We start from the raw sequence: 16,842 nt of genomic DNA on the forward strand, positions 1-16,842 counted from the left end.
CCCAGGTCATCAGGCTCCTAAACTCAAAACCAGCCTCTTAACATCTTCATGTCTTCAAAAATCTTGAATCTTGAAGAGATCAAATTGAAACGCTCTACATTGCAATTAGCTACTACATTGAAATAGCATTTCTCATGTCAACTTTTTTTTTTTTTTTTTTTTTTGGCAAACACAGTTTGTTGTTAGCATGCTGCTAATTCTAAGCTTCAATAAGCATACAATTACCTAGCACACATAAATGTTGGATAAAACAGTTAATCTGTGAAATAAATTTACCAAATTTAAATGTTTAATAATTAATACTTTTTGGTACTGAACAATTAAAACAAAATGTTACTAAATGAATTATATTCACATATAACCAACATACTAGGTTTTGGAATAGAGCCAAAAGTGACCAGGGGCTGTCAAGCTCCCTAAAGTGCCATAAAATAGTTAATAAAACCTGTTTATTATTTTCTGAGTCTTCTCTATTCAAACAATAACTTTGTATAAGGAACAAATCAAAATTTCTCAATTATGAATTATCTGCAGAAACTCAAATCTCATTCACATAGTTTGTATACTAAAACTTATTTATAGACAAATCACAAATACAATGTCAAATCTGAATTAATTGAGTGAACTATGAACTAGTTTCTCCACATTTAATCATTTTAGACAAAATCCCAACACGTTAGTGTGGAACTTTGTGTTCATATATCTGTTTATAAATAGTTAGTAAACCTTTAAACCTGACAATGTACTATATACACACACAAACACTGCAGTGCTGTCTTGGTGACAGATATTTTTCACTCACAGATGTTGAAGGATGGCTTTAAATATACACTCTGAACCACGTTTTCAAAGACTTCGCAATAATAATAAATTCACTCGCATACGCAAAGAAACGCAGATGTCAGTGCAGTGATCGGTTGAGGGCCGTAAACGCCTGCAGACACTCTGAAATCACATCAGGGCCAAAGGCATTACACACTACATGCTATGGCAGTGACACATTCATTGTGTTCATAAAAAGATGGATTCCCAGAGAAATGCCATTTACATTAGCTTCCATTTTCCCTCTCTCGGCCTAAACGGTGCTCACAGTGTTTAATTTGACCCATAAAGGGGAGCCTGGAGAGTGCGTCACATCAAGTTCTCTGGAGCAGACCATGAGATGAAGGGCTACTGAAAAAAATTAAAAGAGGGAAAAGGAGCTGGCTTCAGCTGAAGTGGAGCTGATCTTGAGCTGTGATTATTTTGCTGACTGAAGCCTGAGGCTAAAGATATTAGCTTTACTCTAAATTCTCTCTGGTGCTCATTCTGGGCTATATATATTTTTTAAGTACCAGTAAGGTCAACTTTATTTCACCAAGGAGTCTTTGGATTTGAGCAGAGTGGGCTAAATCATCAATTAACAAGCTCATTAGCTGTCTAAAATTAATTATCATCATTACGTGCCTTTAATGAGTTAAGTCTTGGGTGAAGCATGTCTTGAAAACAATTACTGTGCAAGAATTGAACCTTCTCACCATCTACCGGTCACGGCACAGGCGACACTTATTATGGCAACAATGAGCAAAAACTGCGAAAAACTGAGGCACAGGCTGTATATTTTGAATGCTACATGGAAATTAATAGACATGGACATACTGTTTTTTTTTTGTCTAATTAAACTAAATATAAAACCCTGAACTAAAATCATTCGTTTTAAATGTAACCATTACAGTTAAAGGAATAGTTCACCCAAAAATGAAAAATTGCTAAATAAATTGTTTACACAAGCTTCCTTATGGATTATTGTGATGTTTTTAGCCATTTTGGACTCTCATTCTGATGGCACCCATTCACTGCAGAGGATCCAGTGGTGAGATTGTGATGTAATGATAAATTTGTTTTTCAAATCTGTTCTGATGAAGAAACAAACTAATCTACATCTTTGATGGCCTGATGTTCATTTTTGGGTGAAATATTTCTTTCAGCATCATAACTTTATAATGCAAGTATTGAAAATTTTTTATAATTTAAATGATTTTCAGATTCATTTGGGACAGAGCTGTTTTTAGATGAAGTATTTTCAAAGAACAAATTCACCTTTGCTACTAATCTAATGCTCACTTACTCTAAATGCAAATGTAAAAAGAGGGGAAATGAGCATGAACAATATTGATAAATTACCTGGTACGGATATATTGTGCATCTTTAGAGTCAACATTACACTAAATTTTTACACTAAACCAGTTACAATGAATTCTGGGATTGTATTTTCTGCTTGGTAAATTTTGAATGTAACATTTTAATGTAATGTAAGGCCCCAATTAAACATATTAAAAGATCGAAAACAGTTTGGGTCTTGTTTACCTCATTCCTCGGGTGGAGCGGTTGTTGTAGTTCTGCAGCAGCTGAGGCAGTCCCAACATGGCTTCAAACATTACAGCCAAAGAGCCTAGGGCCTCCACAAATAGAACCCAGTCCAGAAAGAGGAACGTTACGAAAGCACACAGCAGCGTGAAGGCAAAGCAGAACATCAGATAGTCCTCAAAAGAACTCCAGCTCCAAAAATACCGAAGGTCTAAATCTGTAGGAGAAACAAAGAAAGAAAGATAAAAAGGATCGTAAAAATATTTAAAATACAGACAATGCAATATCTCCAGGCATCTCTCTATAATACTACCCAAGAAAATAAGAAAGGAAAACTTTAAAGCACTTTATCATTCGTATGCATATCACAGAGCTCAACACCTGACATAAACTCTCTCACGCTATTTGAAATGTTAAATGAGCTTTGAAACCTGTGTGCCTGTTTCTGCAAATCTCCATTTCATAAAGAAACCCATTTACGACAACTCAACATTTCATTTACAATTTTCCTGAGAGCCGTGAAATAAATGATCAAGCTCTCCAGAGGAACACAGCCAAACATTCAGCAGTGAGGATTAAGCACTTGCATAAAATAAAGACACAGACCCACGACTGTACTCCAGTCAGCAGAAAAGAAGCCATAAAACATTTGATATATATAAAAAGTTTAGGTTCAGTACATTTTTTGGGAAAAGAAACATTTAAGACTGCTGAAAATGCAGATTTGCCATAACATTAAAATAACAAATGAAATATATTAAATTAGAAAACAGTTCTTTAAACTGTTACAAACATGTGATCTACCATGTGATCTGCTACACAAGCATGTGATCTACCACAGAAAACATTTTGATGCACAAGTGATTTTTTAAATGTATTTTTGCTCAAATAAATTCAGCCTTGGTGAGCATAAGACTATTCTTTTTAAAAACTAAAAACTACAATTTCTACTTAAAAACTTCATATAAAATATGTATATATATTTTTTATATGTATATATAATATGTGAGTTTTCAGCAGAAAATAAATTAGTAAATAAAATGGAAATCATTAAAATATTTTGGTAACACTTTATGAAGCCTTTATGTATAATGCATTATAAAGGTATTCATAAAGTAAACTGTAACGCATTGTCTTTTCATAAATATTTGTAACTAAAGTTAAAAAGCAATGTAATATCAGCAGATTCCTTGTTACATCTGAAATTAGTTTGCAATGTGTTTTTACTTTCTAAATGTGAAACAATGAATAAGGCAAGTACTATATTGTATTATATCTTCTAATTATTAATGAAATCATACAACGAAGGTGCATTACAAAGCATAATTAATGCATTAAAAATGTTTTATATAAAAGGGCATCAAGTAAAGTGTAACCTACATTTTTCTGAATGAATTGCCAAGTGATAACTATAATTTTTATCAAATAAACTGTTAATAAGATAAATTAGTACATTTATATAAAGAACTATTCATGTCAAAATGGAAATTAATATAAAATTTTGATACATGTTTTGACTGGTCTCTTAAGAATCAGTAAAGAGACAGACAAATAAGACACAGGATAGTGAAGACAGCTTTTTTGTCACATTGGTCATCTCTACATTAGTGATCACGAACCATGTAAAACTTGCTGACATGATCCACGAGTACCTGTCTCTCACCCAAACTGATGGCACAGGATCCTGAAATGAGCTGACGTCAGCTCCAGAGAATTGATAGCTAAATAATAGCCCTATTTGTTACAGCTGTGAGTGGAGTGTCAGAGAACCCGCAGACCACACGCTGTCATTTAGTAGGTTTTATGTTCTGATTTCTTGCATGCATCTACCTGACAGGCATCGGCACTATAGTGTGGCCGCTGTGCCATCCGCTGTCGGGAAATGTTTGCATGACTGTGTGGTACAGCAAGGGGCGAGACGTCTGGATGTGTGTTTGTGTGATTAATGCACCATATTATCAGAAAACTCACGGCTTGAATTTGGAGAACAGATAGGATCAGGAATGAAAAAGCCTCAGAAATCATATAAACGTTAAGTGCTAAGATAGGAAGGACAAGAAAAAAATATTAACGGCCTCTTCCTGACAATATGAAAGTATTATTTCCATGAATTTGTGTGATATCAGCTGTGGTACCACTATATGGGGTAATAATAGATTTTGGAACATTCACATAATATTATTTAACATTTTTAATTTTTGATAAACAGCAGATCATTGTATCACTCAGAATCCAAATTAATGCTGCCTCAGTGAACAAAAGAAACTTCTTTCAAACTCTTAAAATTGTAATGGTAGTGTAAATATGTATTAGACCATTCTGAAAGTGACACGCTTAACTGTTGACTAATTAATTTGGGACCCTGCATTTCATATCCTAGAACAACCTGAGGTTAAATGTCTCTCTCTAAGGCACATCGGTGATCACTGAAAGCTCCTTACAGTGATCAAACCATTTGCTTTCTGGTAACCATTTTTGAAAATAAGACACTAAACACTATGCAAATTCAGCTATCTATGAATAAAACACAAATGCACAGTCATTTGGCGCACAAAACAAACACTGAACCTTTATTTGTAATAAACAGCATTAAATAAAACGCTCTAACAATTGAATTATTCATCCGGGTGCAGAATAGGGCTGTGCGATTAATCGAAATCGAATCAAAATCGCGATTTGAGATGTTGCGATTTGCCAATCGGAAAAGCCTGCGATTAAAAAGCCATTAAAAAAAAAAAAAAAAAACGAAAGCAAGAGAGAGGGAGTGGGATTAAGGGTGTCAGGGTCAGGTCAATAGTTAGGCAAATTAAAACTAAATAATAAAAACGTTCGTTAACTTAAGCTTTGAAAAGACAGACAACGAACAAAAAATATAATTTACAAGAGCTGCGTCACAATGCATATCAAGAGCATCCCTTATTGCATGTTCGCTATTCCCAATTCAGAAGACCGCACACACAGTCTGGGTCTCTGAATGCTTCTCATACTCGCCCCTCTCTTCCCTACGCGGCATGAATCCCGTGTCACGGATGAGCCGTTCACACTCGCCGCACTCACGCAGTCAGTTTTGTAACGCTCGGTTATATTCTCGCGCGGCCCTGCACCGCAAATCTCCACGAGCGTATCTGGCAGTATGAATGAGGCTCGACGCAGGTTTGCGCCTGGCTCTCGTTTAAAACGAATGTAAATTCAGTCTAACTGCTTGCTAATTTCTCTTAAATTAAATGAAACATTCAGCACATTATTGACAATATTAAGCTGAAGCTTGACTTTGCAAATTTAAAAAAAAAAAATCGCAAATCAAATCGCAATATCTGTCAAAAGAAAATCGCAATTAGATATTTTCCCCATATCGCACAGCCCTAGTGCAGAATGCAGAAAAATTCCATTCAAAGTTTATAATATCCACACCTTCAGAACAAAATTGCTAAGTATTAAAATTAGATGAGCAAAATTCTGGGAATTTTCAAGACTGAAAACTTTCCATGGGAATTAACGGGAATATATGGGAATTCATGGGAAATAAAGGGGTCATATGACGTTGCTGAAAAGAACATTATTTTGTGTATTTGGAGTAATGCAATGTGTTTGTGGTTTAAGGTGAAAAAAAAAAAAAACATTCCACATAATGTTTATTATTATTTCTCTTTCTGAAACATGTCGATTTTTACAAAGCTTATTGTTCTGAAAAGAAAGGTGTACGCTGATTGGCTATCCAGTGCTTTGTGATTGGCTGAATGACTCAAACATGTGACGGAAATGTTACACCCCTTAACGGTTCCCAATACCAGCCCTGCGCCCACCCTTGTTCTGCATATTTTGCATGTCTCTCTTAGTTAACACACCTAATTCATATAACCAGCTCGTTAGAAGAGAGCTACGTGCATAAATGCATTCCGATTGATTCCTGCACCGTGTTCATTGCTACCTACTCCCTGAGCAGGGGAAATCTATTTAAATTTACTTTACAGTTTTACTTCACATTCATCAACAGATTTGCGCTGTGCAACGTCTTCACACACAGACAAGTGTGACATCATATACCTCAGTAAATAAATACAATTTAAATTCACACAGTCTCACACACTTTAATACTCTTTGAATGGAACGATTTACATTTGTTTAGACTAGGGCTGCAACTAACGATTATTTTGATAATCGATTAATCTGTCGATTATTTTTACGATTAATCGATTAATATGTACTTATATTTTAGTTTTGCCCTTTTTGATTCAACATAGACTTTTAAAGATTTTAACCATTTTGCATGGTCATATCCTCATCAAAAATATACCTAGAGTTTTGTTTTATTATGTGTTAGTAATCCTTTGTCAAACTCTTCTGCAATCAAAACACTGACCCATACTCTAGCAAATTTCACAAGGAGATTTCAAGTAATGTTTTCACCATGGCAGTCCTTAGGGCTCCTAAAGTAGTTTAACATCCCGAACAATAAGGAATCTTTCATAAAATATTTTCACGAAGAATAAGAATAAAACAGAATAAATTTGCAGTACATTGCATTTTATTATTTTTTTCCTGTAAACACACAACTTATACCTGGGAAACAGCTTTATAGCTTATGCTGTGAAATTGTAAACAATCCTTCGAATAAAGTGCCAGTGGCATGAAACCTGAATGGAACTCACATTTTAAAGTAAAATCCATCAGAAGGTTGTCCAGAAAAACAAAAAAAATTGACACACAAAAAAACTGCTGTGTGAAAAAGAGCATTGAATACTTAGAAAAAAAGTGCATTTCAAATACATTTAAACATTTACCTCGCTCTAATTCCCTCATAATTAGGCTGCAAGACTGAATTATGAACTGGTTAACGACAAACTGATCACAGAACATGTTTGTAAATCTTTAAATGTTAACTGTTAAAAAGCAATGTTATTAGCTTTTACGACTAAACATTTGCAAACAACATTGTACTGGAGAATCTGCACAAATAAAAGTCTTAAACAGTTCAGTAGTGCAGAGTTTACAGGTTACTCTTCTTTTTAGAAGGCTCAAAGTAAAGTTCTCCCACACTTTGGATGACTTTGTTCGATTAGTTTTATCTTCCGCTTTTTTCTTTTTCTTTCTCAAGTTTACTTCAATGCCGTCTGTCTCCACCATCTCGCTGAATGCTGCAGATGCAGTTCAGGAAGCACGTGACATAAAATGAGGCCAACTACTGGCTATTCGCTACTTCTCCTGCTGTACTGTCTGAATAAAACCTGCGGTGGCTCACTACTGCCACACTTTGGTCATCGCAGATTTAAAATATTCACAAAATGAGCCGCTTACGGCAAATAAAACTTGTTTAGCAACTAATCGATGACTAAATTAGTTGACAACTATTTTAATAATCGATTTTAATCGATTAAATCGATTAGTTGTTTCCGCTCTAGTTTAGACCTGGAATCATGGTAGAATATCCAGTGATGTCCACTTCGCAGGGCACTTACGTTCGAATAGAAAATAAAAATTTGTACGTAATATAAGGACTGGGATTTGGGAAACGCCGTCTTACCATACTGTGGTGTCCCAGCGTGACAAGACAAAAACAACGAGGCATTTGTTGCATCCAGTGGGGACTTATTTACTGATTATAATGACTTATACTGTGTTTTTACATGTTGCGTTGTGTATCCCACTGTGTAAACATAAAACCATGTCTGCATTTGTGATCGGAGAAACGACAAACAACAAGCGCTACTCTACACTGCCTAAAACTTGTGTTTTGAATAGCCAGTGGTAAATTCTTTAAATATGTAAAAGTACTTTGTACTTACAGACTGTGTGTCAGAAGCACCAGACTGTCCTTGCAAAGTTGTAACTGCCCTACTTTATAGAAACAGATACCGGCATTGTAGGCTACTCTCACAGGAAACAGTCCTCGTCCTCCATAAAATTCACTGCACACATCTGAATATTTGGGTTGAAAGCAAAAATTAGTTTTGCTTTCACAATGAAACACAGCTTATCCACAACATGGTGACAGGGGCAACAGCGAGAATAAAAGTTACGCCTACTTCCTTTACGTGAACATTTGGGCTGCATTATGCAAATCTTGTGGGGGTGTGTTTAAACAAGGCTTTTTAGGAGGGTGTGGACAAGTCTTAACTTTTATAAAGAATATCTCTTTGGATTTGAGACTAGTCTTTGCAACTTTACAGATCTTCTTTACGCACCAAGAGCTTGTAACACTCCAAAGAGTAAGGAAAAATTGAAATCGCATTATATAACCCCTTTAATGGGAATAAACTGGAAATTTGCAAAACTGCAGGAACTGGACACTTAAATGTAATCTTACAGTAGGGTTGTGCAGATAGACGATAGTATCGTGAATCGACGATAGTCCGAGATATCGACGATAGCAGATGTCTCTGTCGATAGTCAAGACGATATTAGGATCATTCTCCTTTTAATTTATTAAATTATAATAATAATAATTATTATTTAGTATTAGGCGGCCTATTATAATTCAGCTATCAAACTGCCCAGCTATTTCACTTCAGCACCGCATTTCACACACACAAACACGCGCGCAAATGAGGATTAGAGCCTGTAGCTGGTGAAGGAGTTTCCATTCACAAACAGACGTACATCGTCTGCAGATATAAGGCATTTCATTGTACTTTAACAATCCAAACGGCCTATATATGTGTAATATTTTAAACGAGCCCTCACTAACTGAGTTTATTGCCACAGTTATGTAAGAATGCATCTCATTCTTTTTTCTATGGCAGTGCGTCGGGCTCGTAATGAGCACTGTATGGCTATGTTCACACTGCAGGCTGAAATGACCCAATTCCGATTTTTTTGCCCCTATGCGACCTGTATCTGATCTTTTCATGACAGTCTGAACGACACAGATCCGATCTTTTCAAATGTGACCCAGGCCACTTGGGTATGTGGTCCTGAATCCGATACGTATCCGATCTTTTGAAATGCGACCGCCGTCTGAACGGCCAGGCCACATGTATCCGACCTGTATGTCACTGATACGCTACAAACGTCATACTTCTGCGTTGAAGTAGGCGGGAACGAGAAGATAAACTGATGAATTCTGTATTAGTGAAGCCACTCACATCAGTATCCCACCACTCCTGGCTGCGACTCCGCACCCACACGTTTCTCTGTACTGACGTTGCTAACACTGCTCCACAAAACGCCATGGCCAAAAACCTTGCTCTCCTCCTCCTTTTTAATTTTCTTCTTAAAACGAGAAGATTATAATTGTGCTGGCTCCATTGGGAAAATAACTTTAATATTGCAAAATGAGCTCCGCTGTTGACTACACTGTTGTTGACATCCATGTTTAACGTTAGCTACTTCCGCAAACAAGGAGTGATGTCGTTGAGAGTTGAGTACTCTTCTGCGCATGCGGGTCACTTCTGGGTCATTTCACGTTCACACAGGAGATCACAAAAGGTCGCATTTAATTGGAAATGTGAACGGCCTTGCAAAAAAATCAAATTTAAAAAAAAAATCGGAATTGAGCATTAAGCCTTTCAGTGTGAACGTAGCCTATGACTGATGCATCAGTTCATTTGAACTTTACTCCAAATATATGAACTTACCTGTTTTGAATACTTTATATTTAACGTGTTCGTTTATGTCCAATATTAGTGTTAAACTGTTGGACTTTAAATTAAATTTACTATTGATTTTTCACCGTTGACTGATTTCGCAGAACATTTATACTTCTATGCGCAGATTCGGCAAATTTGTCACAGGACGCGCGATATGACAGTTAGCTGTTTTAAATACAATATTTTATATTTAACATTAGTTTATCAGTATGTTTGAAAGTATATTTTTTCGATTATTGGTGAGTTTAGGCTCTCTCTCTTTCGCACACATGCGCGGTTTAATACACCAAATAGTTCTGCTATGACGAGAACAAAGAGTCTCTCTCTTGCTCCACCCATGCATGATAACATTTTTTCATAAAATTTTTTCCCTACACACTGCTCAATCACATGCACACAGCTTACTGCAGGGCTGTTGAGGCCACACCCCTACATGCACTGTACTTTCCTCCATAACATGAACAGATCATTTTTTAAATCATGCACACAAAATATAAAAATTTCCATCTTGGTATTTATGTAAATTACATGAATATTACAAACAAATGTTTAAAACTTCCTTGTAATGTGTGTAATATTTAGTTGCACAGTATAAGGCTATAAAACTGTAAAAAAACAAATACACTAACTGATCAAACCATAGACTGGAACAAACATTTAGATGAGACAATAAAACAGAAGTATAAAAAAAATGACCCTCCCCCACACACACTCCCCTCTAGTCACCTAAGGGGGTGTCCCTCCGTCTTCTGTTGAGCCATACTTGCTGCATTTGAGCCCGAAGACTACATCTAAGTTTTGATATTCTAAATTTAATTAATCTATGGGATTCAAGTTTAACTAGTAAATACCAAAAAGTGTTTTTACAGTAGCTAGCTAGCAAGTAAAATCAAGATATAAAAATTAACAAGTTACCACTATTTCATTGACAATTTACGAGGTATAAACTAGCTCAAGCTGTGATGCTCTTTCTGCTAGCCAGTTTTCTGTGATCATTCAGCACTGTACAGTACTGGTTAAAAGTTTGGAAACATTACCATTTTAATTTTTTAAACATTGCATATATTTTGCTAATCAAGCCTTCATTTATTTGATCAAAAATACAGAACATAACTGGTAATATTGCACAGTATTACTGGTATTACAATTTAAAATAATGATTTTCTTTTTAATATACTTTAAACTTGTTTTTCCGTGATTTATTATAAATAAGACCTGAAGACTAGTTATGTTTATATGTAACATAACTAGACTTCAGGTCTTATTTATAATAAATTTTGGAAACCGTTTTTATTTATTATTATTAACCATGATTCTTTTTTCAGGATTATTTAATGAATAAAGAGTAAAAAAAAAGAATAAAATAATTCCCATAAATTCCTATAGTAAATTCCTATTAGGGCTGTGCGCTATGGGGAAAATATCTAATTGCGATTTTTTTTTGACAGATATTGCGATTTGATTTGCAATTTTAAAATTTGCAAAGTCAAGCTTCAGCTTAATATTGTCAATAATGTGCTGAATGTTTCATTTCATTCAAGATAAATTAGCAAGCAGTTAGACTGAATTTACATTCGTTTTAAACGAGAGCCAGGCGCAAACCTGCGTCGAGCCTCATTCATACTGCCAGATACACTCGTGGAGATTTGCGGTGCAGGGCCGTGCGAGAATATAACCGAGCGTTACAAAACTGACTGCGTGAGTGCGGCGAGTGTGAATGGCTCATCCGTGACATGGGATTCGCGCTGCGTAGGTAAGAGAGGGGCGAGTATGAGAAGCATTCAGAGACACAGACTGTGTGTGAGGTCTTCTGAATTGGGAATAGTGAACATGCAATAAGGGATGCTCTTGATATGCATTGTGACGCAGCTCTTGTAAATTATATTTTTTGTTCGTTGTCTGTCTTTTCAAAGCTTAAGTTAACGAACGTTTTTATTTAGTTTTAATTTGCCTAACTATTGACCTGACCCTGTAGACGCCTTAATCCCACTCCGTCTCTCTCCTGCTTTCCGTTTTTTTTATGGTGGGCGTTTACACAGCTGCCTAGAGCAGAGCTGATTGGGGAGAACGGAGGTGCTCTCACTCTATTGGTTATTAAGACTGATATCGAGTCCACATCGCAGGCTTTTGCGATTAGCAAATCGCAACGTCTCAAATCGCGATTACGATTCGATTAATCGCACAGCCCTAATTTCTATACATTACTGGTAAATTTCAAACTTGGAATATTTTCACAATTTCCCAGACAAAGCTCCCATGGAAATTTTCTGCCCCTTTGCAACCATAATAAAAATGCACCAAGCTCATTCCACACTGTAAATGATACCTCAAATCATATGGGTTGCTGTTAAATGAACTGACAGCTGATAAAACAGGCAGAAAATAAATATAGCTGATTGACATTGAACGAGTCATCCAAACTATGGGACAAGAAGATCATAGATTCTAGGGAGTGGGCTTTTTTGACCGGCAAACACCCAGAACACCTTAGAAACAGTATATAAAATGCCATCATCCTTCATCCAGGCTGATGTGCAAGCTATAACCTGTCATGCTCCAGAAAATTTTGTTCTCTACTAGTGGCATTCAGAATGAAACGGTCACACTTCAAAACGATACATAGAGCACAGACTTTTCTTCTCAGATGTCCACAGATCAAACATTTCAATTACTAACATAGCACCTCAAAGTCGGAAGTGTGCCTTGTGGCACTCATCTCTTGCAAAAGAACATATCTGTAGTCTTGACCTTCATCAACATGTCAGGCCAATAACAAAGGTTTTAGCTTAATACTGCTTCAAATCTGATCTTTACACTGAACCTAAAGCCTGATGTCTACAAATTGTACCACACAAAAGTAAAAAGACTAATGATGCACGATATATGGGCTATTCTTGATAGTACAGATGTACAATGCAGCATCATCACTTATCAGCCAATATTCAATAATAAATTTTGATTTTTGGGATTAATTTTTAAAAATATACCAAATTATTATCTGCTCATTGTAATCACGCATAATTTTAATACTGATGCATCCAAAATCATAAATCATATCCCCTTCCTAGAAATATATATATACTCTTTCCAGTTCTGCTTACTAGTGCTTAAATTAAGGATTGAATAATGAACACGTAAGCATTAAACTCATATGGCTTAGAGCTCACCTACCAACATTTGCTAATTATTTACAATGATTGTTGCAAAACTCAATTAATATTCATGACCCAAGTCTAGCCCGGCAGAGTTTGAGAGCAAAACTATGCCCGAAAGAAAACATCCTGAAGAGTGAAAATGTGAACAAAAAGAGAAGTCAACACTGACAAAAATATGCATTGCCTAATTAGTAAACCATTCAGAAAAAAAAACTAATAACATTTGAGGAAAGTTTCATTTTTAAATTGCATTTCGTATTCGTGTCAATTAGGCATTTAGAACCATGTCGTAGTTAGGAAAAGAGACTGATGAGATATTTAATGTGCTGAGAAGGATCGTTCCGATCTCTCTGCCCATGTATGGACACTATCTATGGTGGCTACAGTAGGTTTCTGGGTTTTGAGGACACTTAAATTAAAGGAATGCTGAAGAACAGATGTGCAGAACTGCTGAATAATTCATAAAGTTGATAACATGTTCAGAAATAGCCATGTTTAGTACACACATACACTTTTTAGCCTATCAATAACCTACAGAAGCATTAACCCCGCCTCCTCATTGGCATATTCAGTACAGTTCTATTTTCTTTTTGACTGACATAAACACAACTACTTAAATCTGATGCACGACTTCATGAATATTTATACAATTCATTGAAACTTCTTTGCATTGATGCTTAGTATGCATGCGTTCAACATATTTTCTGTCAAGTGTGACAATTGTATGTGCATTAAGCAGTTCTTTCTCTCCCCCACACACACAGTTTATCAATGATAAGCAGTATGAGTCCTAAAGAACCTTCTGATTCTGTGTCTTTTTGACTGACAAAACTACTCTGAGCTGATCCACTCAATGAATATTTATGCACTAAAGGCATACTGTACGCACACCACTTTGCAATGGATTTCATGCATGCGTACCCATAGCACGTGCTTATTTCCTGCCAAGTGTGACCAGTCTATCTGCATTAACATCCATTTGGAGCTCACTGAATATTAATTAGCAACCTTGTGGGTTAATTAGTCAAGCAGTTTTTCAAGAAAAAGTGCTTTTACACATTTATGACACATGTGTCATTTGTGAAATGTTTTGCTGCGAATATGAGGAAACATCTGGAACAGGCACCAAGCAAGTCCCACTCCGAAAGCCTCGACCCGAATGTCTCCTCAACCTACACCTAACCTTGGTGAGCTCTGACAGCCCTGATGCAACTTTACAGCAATACATCTCTGAGAGATAGTTAGAAGGTGGTTGAGAAAACTATGATGGTGCGATGGGCTGCCTCGAGGTTTGCCCTTGGCTGGCGGACATTTTGTGTTGGAAACAGGTAATCGATTGAGATTCTAGTTAAATAGAGACTTTAAATTAAATGAAAACATAATTAGGTATGGGGGATCAGGAGGGGTAATTAAGCAGTTGATCCCAAGAGGAGTGAATAGGACAGCATGTGCTGGGAAAAGACTTCAGCATCTAGAGGTCGAACATCTGTATGGTGATGATGGAGAGATGTCACTATGGGTTTGAATGCCTGATAATACAAAGTCGAATGATTAATTTAACCTTAGTAATTCCATGGCACTGCAGTGACCTTCTGTTATCCATGAAGGTGGAAGTGCTTCTCTCAAAAAGCATCCTTGGGCCATTGAGAGTGGTGACTCATTCAGATTAACTTCTTCAGACAAACATCACCTATAACCTTGAGCATGGGAACTCTTATCGCAACACCCAGAATAAAATATATATAGAATATACTGCACTCACAGCAGAGAAAAATTACTCTTGGTAGCCATCAGCGATGCTGAAAAATGTTTTGAAATAAAGGAGCTGTTTTAGCTGATTGGGACATCATTCACTGGTAGTGTTACAACTCATGAATATTATGAATATCAATTAGGACGGTGGCCTTGAAGGTCTTTTTCAAATCAGGTCCTCCACAAATTAAACCACCAGAGAAAATAAAAACAAAAATGGAAATCAAATCAAAGCTTTGTATTTATGTATGCATGCATGTACCCTACACACACACACACACGCATTCTTGAATCTGATTGGCTGACAAATGTTTTAAAGTGTGCAATTATATATAAAGATACATAGGTATATAAGAAGGCCTCACTACCTCAAAAATCATGTATACTAGGGATTGTCAGTCATTTAAAGCAGCTTATCTTCCTCTCAGCTCCCTTGATGATGGTGTGTACTGGTCAATATTTAAAGCCATTACTGAACAGCGGCCTGATTTTATTTTTTTTTGTCTCTCTCTCCTTATCACACTTCTTCTCTGTCCTGCTGCTTTGTCACTGATGGACATCCAGATCACCTTTACGCCAGTGTGTGTTTGTGTGTGTGCACAAGTATCTGGATTATCCTACAAAATCTTAATCGTTCTCTGTGATAAATCTAAGTGTAAATGAGAGGGGAAAGGAGGGATTAGGTATTTAAGGGTGCAAGCATTCTCTCAGACTGACTATTCTGTTTGAGTTCAGCAGTCATGCTCAACCATTCTCTAACCTCAGGCAATGACAGGACTTAAACTGTGATTAAGGCAGACACAGCAATGCACCATATTGGTTATCTGTGATATTATTAATTTATAGTATCAGAAAATATAGACTGTATAAAGAGGCCAATATTGGATAGTCAATTTTACACGCTTGCCCCAATTTCTTCTTTGTCATAATCAAGTGGTTACTTAAAACGAATCTTTAAAAACACTAATAATTGCAAAACATCACGTAGACACAAAAAGTAGTTTAATTTATTTAATAAACATTAATACTAATGATCAGTGTTATTTTAGTATAATTAGGAAACGATTAAATTTTGAATCTGTTTTGTAAATATATTTTCCACCTTCATTTTAAAGTTTTAGTAATTTCATTGTTTTCATTTTTATTAGCTGTTGTTTTTTAATTTTATTTTTTTACTTCAATTTTAGTTTTAGATATCTTAGCACATCACATTAAACTAAAATGAAAATGATAAACGTTGCCTTAACTAGCTGAATAATTTTGTACAATATTTTATTTCAATTAACATTAATTTCAAGTAATGAAAATGTCTTATTTATGGTTTTAGTTAACTATAATAACCCCGCTAATGGTTAAAATATATATATATATATATATATAAAATTACTATTATTAACAAATCTTAAAATTATTTTTTATATTGTACATAAATTTTGTGATGCCTAATATAATTGCAGCATTTACAACAAGTGATATTATAATTATAATACAACATGAATATTATAATTATGGCCTTATGCCAATAAACCGTTAATTATATTATGCTTGCCTGCTTCTATTGACCCTGACCTGAACATCTGCATTTCGAAGATATGAATAGAGTTAATAAACTTCAAAAAATTCCCCCAATTGCTTTTGAGCTCAATAATGAATCTTACGCTGTAAAAAGTAAAAAAAAGAAGAAGAAAAAAAGAAAAAAAAAGTCTTAATAAATTTTAGGAAATAAGGTTTATTGGAGTCCTTTTTACAAGAAAATGCTTTAGTATTTCCGCTTAAAAATGTGTCTACTTTTAATTGTTTACAGGATGAAATTAGCAATTTTAAAAAGGAAAAAAAAATGCAGGATTTACTTTGAAACAGTGTATGCAAATGGCATTGAAGAAATGTGTCTGAAGAGGTTAGCTGAACTTGAACCTAGCCCTTAAAACCAATTAGTCAACTAATCTAATATTAAGTTTTGCTCTAATTAGCATGGTACATAGAACTCAAGTCAACCAATAAGC

At 35.5% G+C, this 16,842-nt stretch overlaps 1 protein-coding gene across 1 annotated transcript in view; it reads right to left on the reverse strand.

The window, feature by feature from the left end:
- Positions 1 to 16,842, reverse strand: part of si:dkey-246g23.2 (solute carrier family 66 member 2) — a 53,536-nt gene that overhangs the window by 11,050 nt on the left and 25,644 nt on the right. Inside the window, exon 4 of the mRNA XM_059506712.1 lies at positions 2,347 to 2,563. Coding sequence (XP_059362695.1) covers positions 2,347 to 2,563 — 217 coding nt within the window. The remainder of the gene's footprint in view (positions 1 to 2,346; positions 2,564 to 16,842) is intronic.

The sequence above is a fragment of the Carassius carassius genome, chromosome 23 (assembly GCF_963082965.1).
Source record: "Carassius carassius chromosome 23, fCarCar2.1, whole genome shotgun sequence".
Lineage (NCBI taxonomy): Eukaryota > Metazoa > Chordata > Actinopteri > Cypriniformes > Cyprinidae > Carassius > Carassius carassius.